At 31.4% G+C, this 20,773-nt stretch overlaps 2 protein-coding genes across 4 annotated transcripts; one reads left to right on the forward strand and one right to left on the reverse strand.

Annotated features, from left to right (window-relative positions):
• Positions 1 to 658: 658 nt before the first annotated feature.
• Positions 659 to 12,806, reverse strand: LOC105324488 (mitochondrial import inner membrane translocase subunit TIM44). Its single transcript, XM_066088405.1, has 15 exons — positions 12,689 to 12,806; positions 12,343 to 12,459; positions 11,237 to 11,332; positions 10,849 to 10,926; positions 10,489 to 10,569; positions 8,360 to 8,509; positions 8,012 to 8,081; positions 7,325 to 7,391; positions 7,122 to 7,207; positions 6,386 to 6,478; positions 5,774 to 5,898; positions 2,457 to 2,507; positions 2,281 to 2,370; positions 1,865 to 1,975; positions 659 to 1,487 (listed from the first exon to the last, which is right to left on the reverse strand). The coding sequence occupies exons 1-15, from the start codon at positions 12,743 to 12,745 to the stop codon at positions 1,368 to 1,370; spliced, it is 1,392 nt and encodes a 463-aa protein (XP_065944477.1). The 5' UTR covers positions 12,746 to 12,806; the 3' UTR covers positions 659 to 1,367.
• LOC105324487 (methylmalonyl-CoA epimerase, mitochondrial) lies at positions 11,391 to 20,580 on the forward strand. 3 transcript variants are annotated; one of them, XM_066088410.1, is made up of 6 exons: positions 11,391 to 11,432; positions 18,993 to 19,040; positions 19,186 to 19,293; positions 19,499 to 19,558; positions 19,649 to 19,735; positions 19,873 to 20,580. In XM_066088410.1, exons 1-6 carry the CDS (start codon positions 11,406 to 11,408, stop codon positions 20,023 to 20,025), a joined length of 483 nt encoding a protein of 160 aa, XP_065944482.1. In that variant the 5' UTR covers positions 11,391 to 11,405; the 3' UTR covers positions 20,026 to 20,580. The 3 variants fall into 3 exon arrangements, with proteins under 3 accessions (XP_065944482.1, XP_065944484.1, XP_011421874.3); XM_011423572.4 differs by lacking the exon at positions 11,391 to 11,432 and adding an exon at positions 12,876 to 13,028; XM_066088412.1 differs by lacking the exons at positions 11,391 to 11,432; positions 19,186 to 19,293 and adding an exon at positions 12,875 to 13,028.
• The last annotated feature ends 193 nt before the right edge of the window (positions 20,581 to 20,773 follow it).

Consider the following 20,773-nt stretch of genomic DNA (forward strand, 5'->3'; position numbering starts at 1 on the left):
TGTAGCACTAACAGAACTTCATAAAGCATGTCTTTTCACTAACAAAACATCACACAACATGTTGCACTACCAGAACTTCACATAGCATGTTGTCGCACTAAAATTACTTCACATAGCATGTCGTCGCACAAACAGAACTTCACATTATATATATATATATATGCCCGTACGATTTCTCGGGGTCTCAATTTCAACAGTTAATACCCTCCCAAACAGGCTCTATTTATTTTATTATACTGAAGGTCTTATTTTTAAAGAAAATTTTACTGCTTACATATAGAAATGAAGTTAATTCTACGGCGAATCATACTTGCATAATTTACTCACATGTAACAATTCGTTGTGTTACCCGTTGCCAAGTGTGTTGCTAATGCTGAGGATAATAGAACGGATTACCAACTGCGTCTAAACCAATGAGATTTCAGTATTTAACATGAAAGTATAATAAAACATGTTGCCGCACAAACAGAACTTCACATAGCATGTCTTGCACTAACAGAACTTCACATAGCATGTTGACGCACTAACAGAACTTCATATGGCATGTTGTCGCACTTACAAAACTTCACAAAACATGTTGCACTACCAGAACTTCACATAACACGTCGTCGCACTAACAGAACTTCACATAGCATGTCGTTTTCAAATAAGAAAAATACACACATTACTGATTTATTTTCATCAAATTACAGGCATGCTAGTACATGCATGGTTACCGGTGTATTACTTCATTGCAGAAACAGTCGTAATTCAGTCATCATACCGATACATAACTTATTCATAACAAACATACCAAAATCTTAAAATAGTTGCTAGAATACAGCATCCCTAGATTGTTATCACAGAAAACAACACTGTCTTTCAAATCTTACATACTCATTTATATTCAGTCATACATGTATTATAATTTACATACAATAACTAAAAATGTAGTTTAGGACTGAAACAAGCTTATCATACGGTATATCCCAGTCTTTAACAAGTGTGCATTGGATCAACAAACAAAAGTAAAGGGATATGCCCAAGATATTTTTGCATTTTTGAATGAAGATTTCATAATAAGTCAGCCACACTGTTTATTCAATATGTTTACAAAACTCCCTCATATACTGTCATTAAATATCACACCTTACAGATATATAACATCCCCTCAGGGCAGTAGTTAATGAGGGGACGTTCTCCAGAGAATTAACACATTGTAAGCAGAGTTACCAGTGTCGCACCTACAGTCACACGGACAGGAAGGGCCCTGGTCTGGCATCTCTTATCTCCCTTTGAATTGTTCATGGAGAGAAATTTTGTCATGTTTGGCACCAATCTTATCTGCAGATGTGTTAAAACGCTCTATTTAAAGTTTTTTAAAACTCCTAGATGATGACGTTCGTTTTCATGGCACTGAATTCCAACAGTTTCCAGGCGGCCTTGGGGTCCAGTTCTTCCTGGTCTCGACATAGAGCCCATGTGTAGGTCATCTTCACAATCTCCTCCTGGAAAACATAAGTCATACAATGTATTGTTGATCCGTAACAGCCTCTGCAATCAGTTCCAATGACTGTGAAATCATTTTAATTTGTAGGAGCCAATTTTTGGATTGCTAGTTTTTTAAAATATTTGTTGGGATGTAAATTCATGGAATTGTTTCTATGTACAATGAATAAAGACTGTGTTTCATTATTTAATAGAGATGTTAATTTCTTTGTAAAGGATATTCATGAAAATTAAGCTTCATTCCTTAGAGTACACTTACGAAAAGATTTTGTCAATAATCAAGTCATTCCAGTTCTCCTATTTAAGTAAGTAATTTACTCTGATTAATGCTTATGTTTTGCATTAATGCGAGTACTGAGTATACACAGACACTTACTGGGTTACCAACGACCACTTCCTGTTTAAAATCCCGCCAGCATTCAATCTGATGGGCATGGAATTGTATAAGTAATACTGGTCCCTGTTCCATAACCTGACCTCCAAGAACCTAAACAACATGAGAACACAATAATCAAGTATTGCCTAACCACTGTAGGATTTATCTAAATTATTTGATTTACAGGCATGTTGGAATAATATGTAAACAGATCAAAGGAATTGAAGAGTGATGGACTGCCATGCTACTACAGTAAAAGCAGAAATATTTATTTTTATTCAGTTGATAACATTCATCAATGTCAATGTATAATATAATTTTTAAATAAAAAATCTGCAAATCCATATTAATAAAAATAAAGTATTCATTTAAAATATTTCTGTTACTGCAGTATGTATGTAGACTGTGGTACTTACATCCACCCGGCCAATGTCAATAATCTGTGAGCATGGTTTGTATCTGGCCTCTATATAAGGCTTAAGTATAGAAGACGTCACATTGTAGGCCTGAAAAAAGATATTGCACTCTGGAGCAAAGTTAAGGTAGTTATCCAAATCTCAAAACTATGTTTTAGATAAATACTATGACTTACAGATTCGTGCATCCAGTCTTTTAAAACTTCTAAATCAGCTCTAATCATGGCCTTCAATAGAGGAAAAAACAAGGATATTCAAATAAATGGAAAGCAAAATATAATTCTTTAAAGGGGCATGGTCACAATTATAGTCAAAAATTAATTTTCCGTTTTTAATGTTTCAGTGTGGCGTTTGTAATTATGGTCAACCAAAATGTGAGTGCCAGTCGCCCTGTTATAAGCAAGATATAGAGCTCACTATTCTTTGTCATGTAAACAAAGTTTTGTTTACGTTTTGAATGTTGATGTGAAAATTTCAGCTTTAGACCCAAAATGAATATGATAAATGCTAGAAGGTATTTATTTATGCTTAAGATAAACTAGAACAGACAGAAATTAGCTTAAAAAAGAACTTTTGCCAATATATTGAACCAATAAAAACAAAAACAAGGCATGAGCTATGTTTACATGACAAAGAATTGCGAGCTCTGTATCTTGCTTATAACTCTACGACTGACACTCAAACTTTGGTTGATCGTTAGAAATGCATTTCTAAAGCATTATAAACACTAAAAAAAGAAAAATTAAATTTGTCCAAAATCATGACCATGTCCCTTTAAGGCATTAAATTCAATTTCTTACACATTAAAGCATAAAATGGGGCAATCCATGCTTTAAAGACTGAAAAGCTTATAACGTGTTGTGTACATGTAGTGCTAACTTTAATGAATATAATGTCAAGCAAATTGAAATGTTACAGTTACAATATATAATTTATAAACAAATTTGAAATCCAGCAATAAACTAGAACTGTCCTAATGGGACTAATACCCCCGCAAGGCTAATTTCAAATGGGACAAATAATTAAATTGAATAATAAAGGTTTGGAACACATACAAAAAAAAAATAAAAATTCTAGAATTGTAAAAAAACAAGATATCTGTGAGCCAATGCTCACTAGTGATACCCCCGCTCTGATGTGAATATGCAAAATAAGCAAAGTCGACATTTAACAGAAAGCTGGCATCTGATTGGTACAGAAATATATCCCACAATATGGCATGCCTAAACAAATAGTGTGTTAAAATTTCAAGCATCTGCGATAAACAGCTGCTGAGAAATCTTTGACGGAAATTTGTTTGAAAATTTTGGCTAAAATAAACAAAGAACTCATTTAACAAGAAGATGACCTCCGATTGGTACAAAAATATATCCCACGATATGACATGCCTTAACAAACACTGTGTAAAAATTTCAAGCATCTCCGATAAATAGCTGCTGAGAAATCTTTGACGAAAATTTGTTTGAAAATTTTGGCAAAAAAAAAACAAAGTCATTATCTAACAGGAAGTTGACGTCCGATTGATACAAAAATATATCCCAAAATATGGCATGCCAAAACAAATAGTGTGTTAAAATTTCAAGCATCTGCGATAAATAGCTGCTGAGAAATCTTTGACAAAAATTTGTTTGAAAATTTTTGCTAAAAATAAACAAAGTCGTCATTTAACACCCGATTGGTACAGAAATATATCCCACGATATGGCATGCCTTAACAAACACTGTGTTAAAATTTCAAGCATCTGCGATAAATAGTTGCTGAGAAATCTTTGACGAAAATTTGTTTGAAAATTTTGGTTAAAAAATAAGCAAAGTCGTCATTTGACAGGAAGTTGACGTCCGATTGATACAAATATATATCCCACAATATGGCATGCCAAAACAAATAGTGTGTTAAAATTTCAAGCATTTGCGATAGATAGTTGCTGAGAATTCTTTGACGGAAATTTGTTTTAAAATTCTGGCAAAAAATAAACAAAGTCGTCATTTAACAGGAAGTTGACGTCTGATTGGTACAAAAATATATCCCAAGATATGGCATGCCTATACAAATACTGTGTGAAAATTTCAAGCATCTGTGATAAACAGTTGCTGAGAATTCTTTGACGGAAATTTGTTTGAAAATTTTGGTTAAAAAATAAGCAAAGTCGCCATTTAACAGGAAGTTTATGTCCGATTGGTACAAAAATATATCCCACGATATGGCATGCCTTAACAAACACTGTGTTAAAATTTCAAGCATCTGCGATAAATAGTTGCTGAGATAAATGCGACAGAAATTTTTGTTACGGACGGACAGACAGATAGAGAGACGGACGGACAGACAGACACACAAGGGTAAAACAGTATACCCCCTCTCCTTCGGAGCGGGGGTATAAAAAAAAATTTAGTTAACAAAGAAAAATTAAAATCAAAATTGTCAGAATTTCACTGTAAATACATATCTATAACAGTAATACATTTACAAATGTATGATTTTAAAATTTTCCTCACTTTCTCCTATGGCACAATGGAACTCCATATCAGAAAATTGACCCATAGGACTATGATTTTCTTTGATGAGCTTGTTAAATTTAATAAACTCCCAAAACATTACCATAATTACCATACTATGTAAAAATATGTAAAAAAGAAAATTAAATATTACAAACAATTTTAAAATTGCCAAAACACTACAATCATATCAGTAATTTTGAATTTCATTTAAATTAATGCCCAATAGGGTCACTTCATCAATTTACTTGACAAATAAATTAAAACAACCTCTAAAAATAGTTTAACTTCTTTATTAATAATGATATTATTTATTTCCTTATAATGATAGAACTTTTGGTTTACATGAAACAGTTTTAAAATAGCCCCAAAACCATCACCCATTTTACAGATTATCAATTTGCCCTAAACACATGCTCCATCTGAACCATGGCTCAGATAATGGCTCCCTTGGGACAAATGAATTCAGCCACACTTGTCTTTGATGTTCTTATTAGCTCCTAAGAATTTATCATTGACAAACACAAACTTTGCATTGTCAGTTGATAGAATACTTATAAAAAATAATTTTTTTATTAATCAAGACATAAAGACAAAAAACCTCCATCTGGATGTATTTATATAAATATATTTTAGAGTGTTTTAATACTATTAATGATTTTAATAAAATCTGTAAGGATTACCTCCCTTACTTTTCAACATATAGAATAAGGAAAATGAAAACTGTCATAAAATCATGTCTGATCTTAAAAAAAATTGCAGGTGCACATCTTCAGATGGTGTTCAACATATGTACAAATTTTCAAACTGTTCCATGCAGTAATAAAAAATTCTATAGGGGGGACAAAGTTGCGTCTACAGACAGACGGACAGAACGACAGACGGACAGGGTGAAACCAATATACCCCCTAAACTTCATTTGCGGGGGTATAATAATTTAATAACACGACTGGAAAATTTCACTACATGTAATCATTGGTAGTAAAGCACCATGATAATACCTCTAGTATGTTCGGTACAACAACGTTTTCACAAAATGCTGCGAATCCTTCCGGTGTAAATGATGGGTCGTATTTGTTGATTTCTGTCAGGGTTTCACTCAGAGTAGATGGTGTTAATACAGTACCTACAACAAAAGAACTTTCTTAAAGTTTGCAAGTCACAATCAAGTATTCCTAATACAGTAAAACTCGGTTATAGCGAAATCCTAGGGACCAACGGATTGACTTCGCTATATCTGTATTTCGATATATTCCTATAACGAATTCGTAATAATAAATACATGTATAGCGAATTCACTATATACATGTTTTTTTTTTTACCAGACTACAATATTTGCTAATTGAGGCTTAGAATGAAAATAAATTTTTTTTATACCTGTAATAATCAGATTGTGAATTGAAAAATCTATGTGAAAATAAATTCATTCAAATTATTATGTTAAAAGGTAGTGCAAATTTTTTAAACTCTAAAGAAATCTGTTATAAGTTTTACTGTATTTACATGTCTGATTATCTTATCTAAAGCTTGATCTATAAGCACATATGTCTTACCTTTAGCTTGTATGTCTAACCTAGAGATTGTATGTCTCACCTAGAGTTTGTATGTCTTACCTAGAGCTTTTCCTATTAAATCTGTGAGTGCCCGGGTGACTCTGATGGCAGGATTGTCACTCTCATCATACTTCATCTTTAACTCAAACATTTCTGTCAAAATAAAGATTAAAAACCATATAAGACCTACTACACAATTAAAATCAGAGAAAAGAAGAAAATCCATTAAAAATCTGTTAAAATACGTTATTGAAATTGGGTTGAATATACATGTACATGTGTGCACACACACACATACATGTGTATGATAAAACTTTTTAAGTATCGCACCTGTTTTAAGAGGCCACTTGTGGGGAAATGAGAAACTGACCACTTAAGACAGGTGGCCTCTTATTCCAGGTTTCAAATCAATGAAGAAAAAATTCAGAGTATATTTATTTTCAAACATAATATCTACTCAGTACACTTTCACAAATTAAGAAGTTATAAGTCACATGAAATCCTTTTTATTTTACAGATTACAGTCTTATTATTTACTTTGGTTTTTTGTGTTGAAGTGATATCTCATTAAAGCATAGTAGAATTCAAATTACACACACAAATATTTTGACAAATGACACTGACAGAATGGCCATTAAAAACAGGCATGTTGAAAGCACAGGAACTTAAAACACTGGCCACGTAAGAAGGTGGCCGCTTATATGATTTAAAATATAATGAAAAGCTATATGGGCTGTATTGAAACTGGTTGCTCATGGGGAAAGACTGCTGATTAAAAATTAACATGCTTACTTACTGTTTAAATAAGCATTGTTTTCTTTGAAATTCTGCCAGCTCTGATAAAACTTTGAGTCCTTGTGAACTGTCACTCCTTTTGTTTCACTATGAAATAAAAAAAACTCTAGTATAAGATCAGCCGAATAAAATAGTACAAGTCATTTGACTCCATGCACACTGACTGTATATAACACAACAGCAACATTCTAAAACTTCTCTTACTCATCCACTTTAATTTCTTTCTCCTCTTTCATAATGGTCCGTAATTCAGTTCTTTTCATCAGTTTTTCTGAATAATGAAAAACATACATGATATGCAAAAAAATGTATAATTAAAGCAAACCTGTTAATATACATGTACTAGTACATCAACTACCAGTATCTTTTATTTTTGTCACTTATTCCTTTAACATTTAAATACACCTTACGTTTGTATATTAAAGGATAAACGTATCAAAAATCATATTGAATATCTTGCGCAAAGACTGCCAGGCAGATACTTAACATTGCACACATACCGATATATTAGACATTACACAATCTGATCAAAACCATCCCCCTTCTCCTTTTACTCGTCAGGGTCTGACAGGGATCAATAACAGGTCATCTTCACATGACCTCTAAATTTGCATTCAATCTAAATATACCTTAGACAATCACAGACATGCTCAAATCAGTTCAATAAGAGGTGTAACTCTTCAATACTGGAGGTACCATAGAAAAAAAAAGCATGATTTAATTTTTCTGTCTCCTTTTGAAAAGTCCCATTAGACTTTCTAAAGCAGTATAATCCCTTCTCTGATTGGTCAGAAGTAAAGGCCGTTTGAAGATGACCTCCTATCAATACCTGTCAGACTCTGACAACTGTAAGGAGAAAGGGGGGGAGGTTTTAATCAGACTGGACATTACCTGGAGCTTTATATATTTTATTCCTGGAAAAAGCAAGCTCATCCAGTTCTTCTGAAACTGTTTTCACACCCTAAAATAAACGGGAAAAATATTCGAACTTGTCACAGGTACACAAATTGACAATGCATAAGAAACATTAAACAAATGAATATTTGCTACAAATTATAACCTAAAGCCATGAATATGTGCCACAGAGTAGTTGACGGTAGATAATTGTTAGCCAGTTTTACACCTTTATCGATATGTATGTTTGTTGATATTCAAGCACAATTTCCTTGCCTACTGCAGATACATTAAATTGTTATAACAATTACAATGATATTCCTTCCCAGTAAAATCTGTACTTACCTCGGCCACCTTTTTCATTGGTTGAGACTTGGACAAGCTCTCCCCGGCACTACTGAGTGTTTCCCTCGCCTTACCAGCCGTCTTCCCCAGCTCCTCCGTAAACTCCTTACCCTTCTTACCAAACTCAGACTTACTGACTTCCTCTACCGTCTGAATTGTGAAAAAGGTACATATATTTATTTGGTAAGAAAAATCAAAGGCCTGAAGGGCCACAATGGCATCGAGTTAAAGTTAATTTGAAGAGTAAAAACCTAAATAATTTTTTTAACAAGTGAAAAGCTGTCAATGTGACAGCAAACCGGGTTTTCTTTTATGTGAACTGTATCCATAATCCATGTCAACCCATATCCAGTGAAATAAAGTACCCCATATGCAATATTTTGCTAAAAAAGACTTAGTTCAAAAGCTGGTATTTTTTTCATGAATAAGAAATATGCACACCTCTGATACATGTACAATTAATCTGCAAAAGAACAACTTTTTATCTATAAAACTGTAGGAATAGTTATCCGTACAATGAGGTTACCCTATATGCAATATTTTGCTAAAAACTGACTAACTTCAAAAGCTGGTATTTTTTTTCACAAATTATCAGTAATCAAAATCCTAGCAATATGCACACCTCTGATATATGTATAATTGATCTGCAAAAGAACAACTTCTTATCTTGAAAACTGTAAGAGGAGTTATCCGTACAATGAGGGTACGCTATATGCAATATTTTGCCAAAAAATGACTAAATTCAAAAGCTGGTATTTTTTTCATAAATTATCGGTAACCAAAATCCTAGCATTAAGCACACCTCTGATATAGCCTATGTATAACTGATCTGCAAAAGAAAAATTTCCTATCTTGAGAACTGTAGGAGGAGTTATCCGTACAATGAGGGTACCCTATATGCAATATTTTGCCAAAAATGACTAAGTTCAAAAGCTGGTATTTTTTTTCTTAAATTATCGAAAATCAAAATCCCAGCAATATGCATACCTCTGATATATGTTTAATTGATCTGCAAAAGAACAACTTCTTATTTTGAAAACTGTAGGAGGACTCATCCGTACAATGAGGGTACTCTTTATGCAATATTTTGCCAAAAAAGCTGGTATTTTTTTCATAAATTATCGAAAATAAAAAAGAAATTAAAAAAAAATACATTAGTCAACTTTAAACAAAAATAGAAAATGTTATTTATCACATAACTTATAAAATTACAATTCATTACAAATTTGCTCACCTAATTCTTAAAAAGTTTTGAATTTCAATTGACAATTTAAGTTTAAAGAAATATCTTAGGAGTTAAAAAAAATTTAGATTTTTTTTCTCTATTTATATGGAAATAAATATTAAAATTATTATTGTGTTTAATTCTGTATATTGTATACTGCTGATAACCACTCTGTCTCTTATTATCAATTTCATCTAAAATTCACAAGGGTCCAAATGACACGGGCCGAAAAGATCAGGGGTAGATACATGTAAAAGAGAGCACCCATTCACGTTGTTTACAAAGTGAAAGTAGTTCACTAGTTGGTTTAAAATAACGTTTGGTTGTAGATGTACTTATCGCTCGATTAGGAAGTTTTGTTTCTACAAGATCAAACATTTGTGCATTGTCAATTTTCGATATGGATACAAAATAATCTATTTTGCAGGCTAGTACATTTCATAACCAAATTGAGTATGTAAGCCCAGCTATCGCATGTGTCTCGGTGCTAGTGTATTCATCCGCTGAAACCGAGACATATTGTTTTCAATAAAATGTGAACATTTTTAAAGACGGCAACCATTTCGAATCTGCAAACTTGTTTTGTTGACGTACAGTTCTGCCCGAAATTGAATTATGTCATCTATTTTTCTTCAAACACATACGAAAACTTTGCACTCATTTGAGTTGTTTGGCTCCTAAAAATGTAACTTCCGGACGTACGATCCCTAGATGGCTTTCGAGCTTCGCTCGACGCCATAAAAAGACATACATGTACTTTAAAAATTAAAAGCTTCAAGAAATGCATGTTCAATGCTTTGAACTTAGGGCCATAAAACAGTGTTAACATAAATACATTTTTTTGAAAAATACAATTTTCAGATATTTATAAAATTCTTTGTAGAAGTTATTGTGATACACTTACCTCTGAAACCTTTTCTTTTACATCCTCAAACGTTTTCTGGAAGACTGTGGAACTCTTTTTTGTTTCTTCTTGAACTTTTTTCTAAGATTGTTATGAAAAAGATTGTGAACTTTAAAAAAAAAAAGGTAAAATTTTATCCTGGCTTGATTCATATTATTTATTAGGATTGCTTGAATAATGAGATACTATAGCATTGCTTTTTAATATAAATGGATGAAATAATATACAGTATTTAATAAAATTGAGCAAGCTTTAAATTTGTAGAAAGATGATTAAGTATTCAGTATTTTTTCTTAGACCTTTTTTTTTTTTTTTAGCTTAATACATATGTAGATCCAAGAAAGGAAATAAAAGACTTACAAATTTTTCTCTTGCTTTCAATAAAGCATCAGCTTCCTCCAACTTTTTTCTTTCATCTCTGAATTTCTTCAGGTTCTCCTGTTAGAAAAAAAAATGCAACATTTTTAAATTGCCACACAAACATTTTACAAATTTATATTTATTAAATAGTAGTTTGAATTATGCCAATGGTATTTGACTATCACACAAACTCTTTTTCATTCCAATTGTTCCCTATGGAACATTTAAGTCTTCTTCAGAAAATTGATTTGCTGAATTGCTTTAAATGAATGCTGTTGTGTAAATTGATATGTGAACTTAAAATATGTCCATTTATCCAGTAGAATATATATATTATATTTTTTTTCGAGAGAATAACTAGTAATGATTTGTGTCTAAAGAAAATTACCTTTATTTCTTTGTTCTTTTTTAGGTCTTCTTGTACCTGCTCAAAGAATTTTTGAAAAAAATTCTTAGGTTGTTGGCTTTCTGAATAATTCCGACCCTGAAAGAAGCAAGAATGGACAGATATTAAGATTTTTAAACCACATTTCAAATCAACACATGTACCAAGAACAATGAGGAGGACCAAGAGAAAATTTGAGGTACACATATAAGAAGTAATTGAAAATCACAATCAAATTTTTAACTCTTACACTACAATATTGGGAACCATTTTGTTAAACTAAGTTAACTATTATATTATTAAAATGTTTGTATGCATATGAAAATATAATAAATAAAAAAAAACAAAAAAAAAAACTAAGTTAACTTCATTATTACATTGTCTATATGGTCATAATTGAGGGCTCAACAATAACATTTACTAGTCTGCAGATATGTTATTTGTCTTCTAAATATTAATAAAGATAAATTGATTCACATAACTGATTTATGAGCATATTACCAGTCTTCATGTTTCGCAGAAGAACTGAACCCTGTGATTGTCAAGTTCGATTATACTCTCAAGCTGCAGTCTCAGTATATGCTTTAAAAAAGTCTGACAGTTTCTTGCGTATCATCATGGAAGCAATGTGTCCAATTTGTGTTAATGATTTACTATTTTAAAACCACTAATTAAAGTAAGCGGTGACTACCATCATTTCTACATGCCAATCTGATTAAAATCAGATCTTTGATCCGCTCCGACAAATTCTGATGTCGCTACACAAAGCGACTATCAGAATTTCGGAGCGTTACAAAGATCTGATTTTAATCAGATTGTTCTACATGCATAAATAAATTCAGGATTTTCAATAAAAATGTCAACTTTTGAGCATCAATGATTTAATGAAGTTATAAGGCAGGACTTTTCATCATTTAACTCGACTGATAAGGCACAATTAATGTTATAGTCACTCCTTTTAAAATCTATTACTAGCATTAGTCTCTGATGACTGAACTACTGTTATAATGTCCAGCCATACGGAACTGAATATTTTGGTCTCTGTATTATTAAAAATATATTGTAGAACTGAGATTCTACTCTCAACTAGAGAATCACAATTAATATACCTGCTTGGCATGTAACTGTGGTGTTTTGAAGAGTGGTTCACTCAATCCTCTGTACTGAATATTTCCCCAGATATGCTTCTGTCGGTGTGGGACAATACAACGCTGACATTTTGTAAGCTACAAAAATTTGAGTCAAAAGGTGAAAACAACATACTCTTGATACAAAATCACTTCAGTCAAGATTACCTTTTTACATACATTGTATATTAATAAATGTCATATTGCATAAGAATTATGAAAAAGTCTTCAGTCAGTGGTAATTGAAACAAATCAAGCCTGTATCAAAAAACAGATACCAAAAATAAGAAAACAATGTAATAATTAAATATATTTGACAATAACTTACTTGTAATACACAATTTTTTCGACACACAACACCGGCAGCATGGGCCAAGGTCGACATTTTGGTTTGGTTTTCACGTTGTTACACTCTCGATCCCGATGCATATTTATACTATCTGTAATTTATTGTTATGTCAGTTGTAATTTTGCATAATTTCTTTCTTTTAATAATAATGACAAAATGACAAAAGAGCTACGTTATTTAATCTGACATTTTAGAGTTTGAGTTTGTCTGTCATGAAATATGAATCGGGATCGAATAAGTTTACAAAAGTGAAAGTAGAAAAATGGCTTTCATGTCTCAACCGTTTTTGCGTCAAATTCGGAACCTGGCCAGAATTACGGTAATGATTTTTTCAAGACACGCTTAAGTCGTATTGATAAATTCCTCCTTCGTTGCACACGCGTTGCTATGGTACTTAAAACTCCGTTTATTTTTTTTTAAACATCAGCTGTTTTCCCAAGGTTAAACAGCAAATAAAAGCTATTGTAATTTTCATTGTCGATTAGGCCTAAAAAAACAAGTTAAAATGTTATAAAATGTATAAATAAATTAGTTATTATAATAATCTTATTCAATACAAAAACTCCTTAAACGTGAAGATACAGGATACCTCAATTATAGCAAAGTCTTGGGAACCAATGGATTTACTTCATAATTTCGTAATACAGTGGGATCTGCTTAAACTGATAGCCTTTTTGACAGAGATAAATTATCAGATTAACAGATTATTAGATAAACGATTTAACAGTATTGAACAATAAAATATAAAATGTTGCAAGACGAAATTTATCAATAAAAACAAATTAAAACAGGATTCAAAATCCATTTGCTATATCTGCAAATTTGACATTAAATTATAACTGTATTTTGTTTTTGTCTTACAAGGATTGTTATTTTACTATATCTGTGTTATGTGCTCATTTGTATTTGTTATCATATTCAATTGGTAATAAATTACATCTATTCAATCATATAAACATTGTGGGTGGACAAGAAAGTATGGCAGTTTTTTGATAAATGATGTCAAAAATTTTATCTGATATAGCATGTCAGTTATGTCAAAGAAAACAAATTTACTTGCATATAAAATATTTTGGTTACATATTGCATTCTTTTCATCCAGCCTTCGGCATATCGGAGTATCAAGTAGCATTATTTCCTGGCTATTATGCTCGGGATCGCCCTTCAAAAAAAGCTAAAAACCTACCTGGAAGTGACGTCACATACCGTATAAATAGTGCTTCCATTGTGATAAACACTCATATTTTTTCTGGCGACATCGGGACATGAGCCCTTGTCGGTTATATGGTTATTGCGGTGTTAATAAATTTTCTAAGACGTGGTCTTAGTTGCAAGGTTTGTAAAACCTTTGAAAACGAATTAAATCTACCAATGACGAAGTCTTGGTTTGAAAGGATTGATAATCCGTGCATTTCGTTTTACACATGGTTCATGTGGTTTTACAACTTAAGTTGTACAATACACGTTGTGTATTTGTTGAATGCACGATAAGAACACGCTGTGTTCAGAATTTTGTCGTGAATATATTTTACCGCAAGTTTTACAGTACACGTTGTGTATTGGTTGATAGTAAGTTTATAAAACACGTTGTGTTCAGAACTTGGACTATATAAAAGATTTTACACCGCAAGTTGAATAATATACACGCTGTGTATATATTAAATAGTACAGTACAATTAGAACACGCTGTGTTCAGATTTTTCTTATTGTTTTATTGATCTCAATATCAGGGATATAAATGAGACAAGAGATGGAATTTCTCTTAACTGCTGACTGATACTGGAGATAATTGGTTTACGACCCACAATTTACAAAATGTAATGCTCATAGTAAAATGACCAAAGGTCTGAGGTTTGAACAAAATAACAGTCAGGTTAATAATACAACTGTACTAAATCATGTAGGTGAATGAAGATGTCAATTTAGAACATCGGAACAGGCTGATGCAATACATTACATGAAATTAATGTTGGTTTATTGATCATGATAAAAAAGAAGTATTTAAGGCATCAGTTTGCACATGGTTGAAATAAGTACAGATGATGATATCAGTAATATTATTTGGTGTCATAGAAGACCAAACAAGAAATTTCACTAATAAACAGGAATTTATTTTGCTTCTCAGAGCAATACATTGGCTGTGAAATGTTTTAATTCTGGGATGAGAAGCTTACGTATACGTATGTTTTCTATAACACATAATATATGGTGTTTTCAAGTTATTGTCACAGAAAAGATGATTGTCTACACTACATTTATTTATATTACATTGTACAGTCGAAGTTGTGCATGTTGTGAAGTTTGGAAGAAAGAAGCTTAAAATCTTGGAGAATCATGAATTTTTTGAAAGACAAACTGATTCATAAAATATTAGAGAATTAAATTGATAACTGTTTGTAATGGGTGCAAAAGACAATCCATGCAGTGTTTTGAATTGTATCAATTGTTTGTGCAGTTTTATTCAGATATAAAATTTGAGTTAAGAGTTATAAAGTTTGACTGAAGTGACAGTGAATGTTGAAAACAGGAGTACCAGTATTGATTAAAAAATTTGAATGAAAGCCATATATATGTCTAAGTTAGTAATAGAGAGAAATCAAACAAACATTAGGATATTTGACTTGAAAAGTACTTTTAAAATAAGTACATGTACCGGTAATTAATGTACATGTATTCAGTCAAATAATTAATATGGTTTTACTATTTAATTGTTTTTTGCATCCATAATTATTACAAAAGTCATAAACCTGCACATCATTATATGATTAATGAGGATGATATGAGGAACAAAGAACCAAACATTTATTGACTTAGATGATTTGATTTCAGACACCATACATGAATTTATTTTAAGCTAATTTAAATGAAGACTTCATGGAAACTAAGGCTTGATAAGTATTGTTATGACACTGTATGATATAAAGAAATGAAGTTGTTTGATACATTGCTGAAATCCTGAGATATAATACCAAAAGAAAAGGTTCAGAGTGAAAGAGGATCAATGTGGTCAGAATGAAAATCCAGAAATAATACAATTATGTTCACTATAACCCTATTTGTTATAAAAATAAACATTAAAACTTATTACCAAAGTATGGTACATGCTCAATTAGATTGAAATGAAAGAGTACAGTATATATTAAAGAAAGAGACTATATGTGACCATCTTTTATTTCTATCTTAAGAATTTGGTGAATTAAACTTTTACCATATGTCAAGCAATTTTATACCAAGACAAATTGTCAATGGAGATCAGTTGTTTTACAACCTTCCTCTTTAAGGAAAAATCCAGTGATAAGGATTTTAAATGTAAAAATACATTTGTAATAGAATATTGCAATGGAAGAGATATAATTGAATGGTGAATTGGCAATATACAGTTACAAGTTATTGAATAGAGTATTGAATATACGATATGAAACATGAGATTATGTTTGATTATATATTTAGAGACACTGAAATTTTATTTTTTGAGATTCTCTTTATACAAGATGGGTTACATGAGTAACTAATATGGAATTACGATACACTAGCTAGCACCATGTTTACAATGTTCATATTGAGAAAAAGCAATGAACAAACTGATTTTCATACATTTATTATATATACTTACCATATATGTATTAGTTGATGCATTGGAATGGTTTCCAGTATATGTGAATAATTATTGATTATCTCTTCAGAACTTATCATCAGAACTGAAGTCTTCATGAAAAGACAAATGTTGCATGTATTTACTTGCTAATGGTGTTTAGTATATATGATACTACAAATTTAAAACAGATTTTGGAACGTTTCTGGTACATATTATTCAGAATTTGAATCAGAATAGATTAGAAAATATTAACTTTACAGATATATGTGTTAAGACATTGTGTGAACACAAGGCTATGTAGTAGCTGCAACAGAAAATTAAAATGATGGGAAAAACTTTTAAATATTAAAGATGATTGAATTTCTTTTGCAAAAGATTGAGAAAGTTCTTTTTCTGTACTATTTTCTAATTGTGTCATATTGATTGAATATATGAATTAACAGGATTTATACTTTCGCTTATTTCATTTAATATGAAATTTGATTATAATAAGTTATTTCAAGATAGTGATTGTGTTTAATCATATCACTTGATCATATGGACAAAGATATTATAGTACAATATTTAATATTGAAGAAATGTTTACTCATATTTAGCTGCTGGCATATATGTAAATAATGTTACCATAGATATAACATATCTGATCATTCATAAATTCCAAGAATGATTACAGGGAACACATTTGTTCCTGTTTTATTTTTTGTCTCTTTGCCAGTGGGTGTATTAATGAAGACTAGGCGAATTACAATGCCCTACATTGTCTCTCTATAAACAAAGCTTTGTCTGGGCAAGTTTTAATTGGGACAAAAATGTTTACAATCTAAGAAAATAACATGGGGCAAAAATAGTCCTGTTTACAGTTCCCAATTGTTGGTTTTTTTGCGATTACATGAATATAGATATATTGACGACCAAAAAATGACATTACAAAGAACTTAATATTAGATTTCATATCTTGTCATAAATTGTTAATACACAAAAAATTAATGTCATACAATGTTCCCACTTTATAGGGAAAAGTTATATATACTCCATGAATATACATGTATATGTAAATACATGTAATAGATTGTTTATAATGATACATATATTAGATTTATGGAAAATGAAATATGAATTCCATATTCTTAAGAGAAAACAGTACCTAGCTAGAGGTTAAAATCTTAACATAGGTCATTTATATTAACCTATTTCAAATTGAAGATATAATTATCAAATTTAGAAAAGATTGCAAGTTTTGAAATTAGTTTTCTTAAAACTAATTAATTCATGCAGAGTTTGGTTGTACAGTGTATTAATATATCAAAATGGATGTGTTATGAAAGATTAGCATTTTGATTTTTGAATAAATACCACATACCAGGAAAGTCATAGATATTGATTTAAGAATTTTCAAAGGAAGGAACGTTGATGTTCAAAGACATCAGACAAGATTATACCTGACATCCTTCTGTACACAAGTGAATACTATTGCTTTTACTGATAATATCTAAGTTTCAAAGAAAACTTAACTGATCCTAATATATAGCTATATAAGCTAGACAAAATAGGATATACATGTATATATAAATATGATTTTAGTTTATAAAAGAATGATTGACATATAAGTAATTAACGAAGAGTAAATATTTTTCTGATCAGAGGGTCATTGTACCTTAGTTATGTTGCAAAACTTAATCATACATGAATATAATACCGGTACTTTATATTCAAGGAAGAAAACATTTGTTTTCTACATTACATTGTAAGCTAGAAGATCATACATTTATATAATTACATTATAGCTGTATTATATGTGTATTATAATGTACCCTATATATCAGACAGTAAAATCTGACATTTCAATGAATGCAATTCATTCTTCTTTCTATCAACATCTTACAGACAGAAAATTAGATAGTTTGGATTTTACAAACAATGTATTTTATTACGGTATATCACAGAGAAATGAGGCAGAATGGTTTTAAAACATTATTTTCTGAGAAAACATTAATCATGCAGCCACAATATGGACAATTATTATAGAAATTGGTGAGGAAAATAATGGGTACATTTGATGTGTTTTGTGGCTAAGATGATAAAGCAATTTTGTGTTTCCACATGATGAAACCAAAGTTGCATGATTTATTAAAATGGTCTATGTTTATTTAAATCATTGATTGAGAATCTTCTCTACTTGGAAGGATTTTTATTTATTGTCAAATACTTTGAAGATGCTACTTGATACTCCGATATGCCGAAGGCTGGATGAAAAGAATGTCCCCCTCATCCAAGCATTCCCCCGGATGTGATGGATGAGGGGCATTCTTGGAAGACAGCCTGAGGCTGAGGAGTATCAAGGTTCCCTCCCTGTATGGGTTTTGAGAATTGTTTATCCCACCTCAAATAAAAATACATATTTGACAATAAATCTGCTTTAAAATTATGAGTGTTTATCACAATGGAAGCACTATTTATACGGTATGTGACGTCACTTCCAGGTAGGTTTTTAGCTTTTTTTGAAGGGCGATCCCGAGCATAATAGCCAGGAAATAATGCTACTTGATACTCCTCAGCCTCAGGCTGTCTTCCAAGAATGCCCCTCATCCATCACATCCGGGGGAATGCTTGGATGAGGGGGACATTTTGTCACCAATTAAAACAAAAAAAAACAGCTTGGAAGTTTGATTTTGTTTTAAATCCTTTCAGGGTTCACCATGCAAAGCATTTCACACTAACCAGAAGCTGACGGCTGCAGTAAGTATGTTTTATTTAAAGTGCCTGAAAGTTTTCTTAACACATAATACAACTGTTATTAAGTTTTACAGGTTTTCATTTCCATTCAATTAATGCTCAAGTTTACATACCTGTAAATGCCATTTTCTGAATGGATGTATTCCAGAAGTGGAACATAGGTAAAATTAATCATGTCGCTATGGCAACTCCAGACATTGACAAGGCAGCCTCCATGTTCAGAGATGTCCTTGGAGCCAAAGTTAGTGAAAAACATGTAAGTCATTTCACAGGAAATGAACAAAGAAACATACAACACCAATAATTAAACAAGTAAAAGAACCAACACACATGCAGTACATGTATTTATTGACTAGTTTCTTTTCATCAAGATACCATTTAGATAAATTACTTGAGCTTTATTCATAATGTGTGCTTAGTCCTTATTTTTTATTTTAAATTATTTCCAATATTATTTTCAGCCTCAACCAGATCATGGGGTTTACACAGTGTTTGTTGAGCTTGGGGAAACAAAAATAGAGGTAAGAAAAGTGAAGAGAAGTGCACACAAGAGCAGCAAATATATCAATGCAATTCTTCTCACACCAATGTACCAATTATTGCTGTTACAGCTCTTAAATCCTCTTGGAGACAAAAGTCCTATTCAAAACTTTTTGGATAAAAACAAAAGTGGAGGCATGCATCATATCTGTATTGAGGTACATATCTTAAAAGCAATTTTTCAACCTAGAGATGTTTTAAATTCATAATTGATATGTCATCACTTTGAGCATAATGCACATTAAGTTTGCATTACATTTTATTGTTGTTTTTATATTTTTTTATGTTTGAACAGGTAGACAACATTAATGAAGCAATGAAAGACCTCAAATCTAAAGGTATCAGACTTCTGAGTGAAGAATCAAAGATTGGGGCTCATGGCAAACCTGTGGTATTCCTCCACCCCAAGGATTGTAACGGTGTGTTAGTAGAACTGGAGCAGGTGTGAAGCTTTTGACACATACATGTATTTCCCCCTGAAATGCTCAAATAATTGAACACCTCTACCTATTTCGTTTAAAGAAACTTCAAGAAACTTAAACTTGTTTAAACTGAGAATTACACCAGGCAAAAACATTTGACCTATCCAGGTTAGACAATTTTTCATTGTTGGAGGTTTGGTTTTTGGTTAAGTGCATTGAAATTTTCGGCTTGTAAATAAGATACATTTGTTTTAATAGTAAACTTAGATTTGTTGTACACTAGGGCATTATTAAGAGTATGTTTAATGACATATGTACATTAAATAGGTATAGAATGGTTTCATAAAGAAATACATAAAGGTTGACACAGTACCAGATAAGTTAAAACTACAGTGTAACCAAACAGCTTTTTTGTCACCTAAACCTAAGCATGTTGTTAAAGTTTTTTCACCATGCATAAAGTGCATTTTGTTTGATTAAAAACATGTAATGATATGAATACATTTAATGATTGCTTATTTGAAAAACTGTATCTGTGTTAGGCATTTATTATGAAATAAACTTGCTTTGACACAACAGTGCCCTAACATTGTAATTTTACTACTCAGAGAAACTGAATTATTCTTTGGGTGACAAAATAAAGTTGAAGAACCCAAAGAGAGTTGAACCTCCTGCACCATGAGATTGGAAGTTACTGTATTTGGTGAGACATGGGGCTGGAAAAGAAACCAAACCAGAAACAGATGAGATCACAATCTGTTCCAGTCAAACATA

Source organism: Magallana gigas, chromosome 6 (assembly GCF_963853765.1).
Source record: "Magallana gigas chromosome 6, xbMagGiga1.1, whole genome shotgun sequence".
NCBI classification, from domain to species: Eukaryota; Metazoa; Mollusca; class Bivalvia; order Ostreida; family Ostreidae; genus Magallana; species Magallana gigas.